Source organism: Lithobates pipiens, unplaced genomic scaffold, assembly GCF_037356315.1.
Source record: "Lithobates pipiens isolate NorthernLeopardFrog02 unplaced genomic scaffold, aLitPip1_a1.2 Scaffold_8, whole genome shotgun sequence".
Taxonomy (NCBI): Eukaryota; Metazoa; Chordata; class Amphibia; order Anura; family Ranidae; genus Lithobates; species Lithobates pipiens.
In genome coordinates, this window is record NW_027507903.1 from 660,556,599 (window position 1) to 660,561,996 (window position 5,398).

Below are 5,398 nucleotides of genomic sequence, written 5' to 3' on the forward strand. Positions count from 1 at the left end.
GTCGGTTTTGCTGTAATAAGCTCATGTGAGGGTATTCGCACATACAGTACAGACGTTGGTGGAATACCATTGGCTGCGGAAACCTTCCCGTGGACATGGAAGATCTGTTTGCTCTTTTAAGGATGTTCGTTCATGCCTCACCAAAGGACTGGCCACTCCATGGCGACCGCATCTAAACTCCTAAGTAAGCAGATCTGCATACATGGGAACCATAGCATAACCATACAAAATTATAGCCCACTGAGCCATGATAGAGTACAGCTCGCATCATTGGTAACAGTGGGAGTGTGCACACGGTCGTGTTCAGAGCCATGTAAGTAGTGTTCAAATTGTGAGGCACTTTGTGTCTCACAAGACGCTTGCCGCATGGCTCTGCACATGACCGTCTGCACACGTCACTACTGTATTTATATTTGAATATATACATGTGTGTGTGTGTGATTGGTTCTTTTGAAAGAATACAAGTGTTTGATTGGCTGATTCTGAAGCCACCACCTTCTTTTGTTTATTCATGTTGACAGTATAAATAAAAGGAGTAAAGCATTCAATGGAGGATTCTGCTAAGCTCAACGTGATACCAGTGTCTGTGTCTGTGTTACTTGCAAATATACAAGCGTGCTTTCTCGGTAGTACATAAGAGAGCTGTTTTTGTGCTTTTAAGTGCAAATAAATTATTTGCTTATAAGGAGAAGCTTAAAATTTCCCGGACAATGGGACCCCAGTATTATTTGCAGTCCTAACTAAATTTTTTGAGAGCCTCCATAGTAGAAGAGGTAAGTTGAGCTGGGAATTTCTTTGGTTTTGTTTGACATGCATCGCGCTTCCATGTACCCCTTCCTCCGAAGGCCAGTTATAGGTGTGGGCAGTGGCCATTTGTTTGTACTGACCCAATGTTCAGTGGCTCCTACAGAAGTAAGTGCTATGAACATATTACTGCTAGTATTTTATCATAAAAAGTCTATATACTGTATGGTTACTGTTTATGCTGAGTGCAGTAACACCTTTGCTCAAAAATTAAGATTACTGGTTACCGTATTTATCGGCGTATAACACGCGCCGGCGTATAACACGCACCCCAAGTTTAGGAGGTAATTTTAAGGAAAAAAACTTTTAGGAGGGAAGTTTAAGGGGGAAAAAAAAAAATTACATTTATATGCCCATGAGTGTCATCTGCAGCCTTGTCCACCATTGCAGCCTTATGCAGCCTTGTCCACCATTGCAGCCTTATGCAGCCTTGTCCACCATTGCAGTCTTGTCCCCCATTGCAGCCTTGTCTATTTTCTTTGCTATTTGTTTTTTTATTTTTTTAAAATGCCGGCTCTGTATCTCGGCGGCGTGTGGTAGTTCTCGACGGGCCTCCGGCGCCTTCGGCTCTTCTCGCCAGCTCGAAAGCTGCCGAGAACGGCCGAAGGCGGCCGGAAGTTGCTGAGAACGGCCGAAGATGGCCGAAAGCCGCCGATAATGGCCGAAGATGGCCGAAAGCCGCCGATAATGGCCGAAGGTGGCCGAAAGTCGCCTTGAAGAGCCGAAGGTGGCTGAAAGCTGCCCAGAGGCTCAGAATTTCGGGGGATCGGCGTATATCATGCACCCACGATTTTCCCCTGCTTTTAAGGGGAAAAAGTGCGTGTTATATGCCGATAAATACGGTAATTTCATAGGAAGGCAATTCCCTCTGCTCACAGAGACCCTGTCCTGGGTGCAGGCACTGCCAAATTTACTAAAACTGTAACTTTGTGAAGGCTCTGATCCTTTTTTAGCACCACAGCCTATTTGGGAGGGTCATTCCACCTAAATTTACTCCAGAACAAGGCTAGAAAAGTCAAGTAATTGTCTTTAGAATTCTACTTTTTTTAAAAAACTGAATTATGTTTATGTTGCTTATGTCCTGTAAAAACAGTCAACCATGAGTTAAACCTGTTGTAATCCAATGTTCAAAGGTCCTTGCTACATCTTAGATATAAGTCAGAAAGTACCAGGAACTTTCAGTTTAGTTTCTCTTCTGCTGTCAGCGATGGCGTCTGGTGATCTGAGAGCCGAGTTGAAATGTTCCGTCTGTCTGAACATTTATACCGATCCTGTAATGCTGAGATGTGGTCACAACTTCTGCCGGGTCTGTATTGATGGTGTGCTGGATACTCAGGAGGGGTCTGGAGGATATTCCTGTCCTATATGCAGAGAGAAGTTTTCGGATCGTCCTGCATTGCCCAGGAACATAACACTACGTAACATAGCAGAGACTTTCCTGTCTACTCATCAAGATCAAGAGGAGTCCGGGGTCTTCTGTACTCACTGTGTGGACTCTCCTGTGCCTGCTGTTAGATCCTGTCTGCACTGGGAGGTTTTTCTGTGTGATAAACACCTGAGAGTCCACAAAAAGTCCCCAGAACACGTCTTATGTGACCCCACCTTGTCCATGGAGAGCAGGAAATGCTCCGTCCATAAGAAGATCCTGGAGTATTACTGCACTGAGGATGAGACCTGTGTGTGTATATCTTGTATGATTGGAGGACATAAAGGACATGAGATGGAGTCACTGGATGAGGCTTCTGAGAGGAAGAAGGAGATTCTGAGGAATGTTCTGCAGAAACTTCTGACAAAGAGAGAGGAGACGGAGGAAAGAGTCCAGAGTCTGCAGGAACACCGGAGGAAAGTAGAAGAAGAAGCCGCCGGTGACACCAAGAGAGTCACTGCCCTGTTTAGAGATCTCAGGAGACGTCTGGAAGACCTGGAGAAGAGAGTCCTGAGGGAAATCTCCGGGAGGGCAGAGCGGATCTCCATCTCCATCTGGGATCTGGAAATAAAGAAGGAGGAGCTGTCCAGGAAGTTGCGTCACATTGAGGAGCTGTGTAACGTGACGGATCCACTGACTGTCTTACAGGAATCAGACACAGGTGACTTGTGTGATACTGAGGATGGAGATAATGAGGACAGAGAGAGACATGAGGAGCTCCTCCATGATGGAGGGGGTCTGGATGTGGCGGGAGTCTTACACACAGGTTTATCTGATATAATAACAGAGGTAAATGTATACTTCTATTTACAGGGAGCTGAAGACTTATTACTGGATGGAAACACAGCTCATAATGATCTATATACATCAAATGACAGGAAGACTGTTTCCAGGTCATATATAGACCAAAATCACCCAGAAACACCAGAGAGATTTAGGTTTTGGCCTCAGGTGTTGAGCAGTCTGAGTTTCTCCTCAGGGAGACATTACTGGGAAGTGGATGTCGGGGGATTAGATAAATGGAGAGTCGGGATGTGTTACCCCAGTATGGAAAGGGGAGGAAGGAAGTCACTGATTGGATGTAATAGAAAGTCTTGGGGTTTGTACAGGTCTGGTAATCAGTATTGGGTGATACATGACAGTAACTGGATCCCTTTACCTGCCAATCGCTCCAGTAACAGAGTCAGGATATATCTGGATTATGAGGCCGGGCGGATCTCCTTTTATGATCTGTGTGACCCGATCCGACACCTCCACACCTTCACCACCACCTTCACTGAGCCCCTCCATGCTGGGATAGGTGTATGGGGAGGTTGTATAAAAATAAGTGGGTGGAACCAAGAGATGTGAGAATTCCACCCAAAGTTTAGTGACATCACAAGGATAGGTGGAGGGAAAGTTTCTGTGTTCAGCCATTGCTTGGATGAAGTGGTGACTCTGTCATGGGAGAAATATGAGGGCTTTTACTGAGGTCTTTCTTCTGAAAATACCTGGCTGGGTCCAACTTAAGAACTTACCAGGAAGAAACATGCTATAAATAAGAATCATAAAAAATATCAGAGTTATTTTTTTGTATACTGGCTCTGAGTCAAAAGACAGTAGTGAAGCAAAAGTATCGGTAAAGCCGCGTACACACGTAGCGGTATGTCCGACGTACTTAGTCTGGTGGACTTCCCGCCAGACTTTCCGTCGGACTTTCCGAATGGGCTACTTGCCCACGCGCGGCACTTTTTGAGCGGACTAATACGGCGTACTAAGTCCGCCGTACTATCCGCCCTACTTTTGAAATGAACGGACTCGCCCACACACGCGGAGGAAAGTCCGCTCAGTCGTGTGTTGTGGTTTTTTTTGTACTTTATTTTACAGGTGAATGGGTAGGGGTACATTGTACCCCATACTCATTCACATAGGGTGGGGGGCCGGTATCCGGGGGCCCCCATATTAAAGGGGGCTCCTGGATTCCGATAAGCCCCCCACCCGCAGACCCCGACAACCAACGGCCAGGGTTGTCGGGAAGAGGCCCTTGTCCTCATCAACATGGGGACAAGGTGCTTTGGGGTGGGGGGGGCCGCGCGGCCCCCCTTCCCCAAAGCACCCCCCATGTTGATGGCACGCGGCCTGGTACGGCTCAGGAGGGGGGGGCGCTCGCCCCCCCTTTCCTGGCCGGCCGGGTAGCGTGCTCGGACAAGGGTCTGTTGTGGACTTGGGGGGGACCCCCACGGCGATTTTTTTCGGCGTTGGGGTTCCCTTTTAAGTCCATACCAGGCGGCGGGGCCAGCGACGTCTCCTTCGCGGGCCCCGCCTACCTGGAGACCCGCTCGAAATGAGCGGACCTTTCTCCGGGCGGGAAAAGTCCGCTCATTTCAAAAGTACGGCGGACTCGCATACACATGACCGGATTGTCCGCCGAAATGCCAGTCCGGCGGGAAGATTGGAGTGCAACACGGCATTCTAAGTCCGCCGTACTTTCGGGTCAAAAAAGTATGCCGGAGGCTACACACGGGGGGATTGTTTGGCGGACTTGAGTTTGCCGGACTTTTACACCTGATTGTTTGATCGTGTGTACGCGGCATAAGAGGCACAAGAAACTAGATTTCTCAAAAGGAGGGTTTAGCAATGGCAGCCCCACCATGATTCTCTCATGACAGATGATTATTAAATATAATGAATAAAAAGTATTAACTGACACAATTATAACTGCCGGGTACGTCTGGATTCCAGGGACAGTCCCGGGATATAGAGGGTTGTCTTTGGAAATTGTGCAGATTTTAATATTAATTCATACAGAGATTTCTATTATAATTTGTATCAATTATAATTAGTAAATTCACCTTCATGGTAATAATAAACAGCGATAGTTGCATTATTTCTCAGTTTCACGTTTCTATCAATGTCGGCAGTTTTCAGTCCTGGAAATACACGTCTCCTTCATGCTGGACAGAATTCTGGGAAATCTCAGAAAGAAAATATAAGGATTATAAGGATAAGGTCACTTCAGTTGGAGACTTCATTGATTTTCTAGCCATCTGTAGGTAGTTCTTTTACAAATTTTGTTCCAGAAAGAAATATTTAAATAAAAAAAATAGTCTTTTAACATTTAGTAATAGGGACCAATTATGATAAGCGAGTAGCAAATCTGTCCCAATTTGAGTTTCAAGGAGTTTTGTT

General features: G+C 46.4%; 1 protein-coding gene across 1 annotated transcript; it reads left to right on the plus strand.

Moving 5' to 3' along the window:
• Positions 1 to 1,978: 1,978 nt before the first annotated feature.
• LOC143961811 (E3 ubiquitin-protein ligase TRIM39-like) lies at positions 1,979 to 4,247 on the plus strand. The gene has a single exon (XM_077471141.1). The coding sequence runs from the start codon at positions 2,012 to 2,014 to the stop codon at positions 3,578 to 3,580; it is 1,569 nt and encodes a 522-aa protein (XP_077327267.1). The 5' UTR covers positions 1,979 to 2,011; the 3' UTR covers positions 3,581 to 4,247.
• The last annotated feature ends 1,151 nt before the right edge of the window (positions 4,248 to 5,398 follow it).

Bases quoted from the DNA above. Each gene is read 5' to 3' on its own strand.
- LOC143961811 (XM_077471141.1), top strand. From the start codon at position 2,012: ATGGCGTCTGGTGATCTGAGAGCCGAGTTGAAATGTTCCGTCTGTCTG.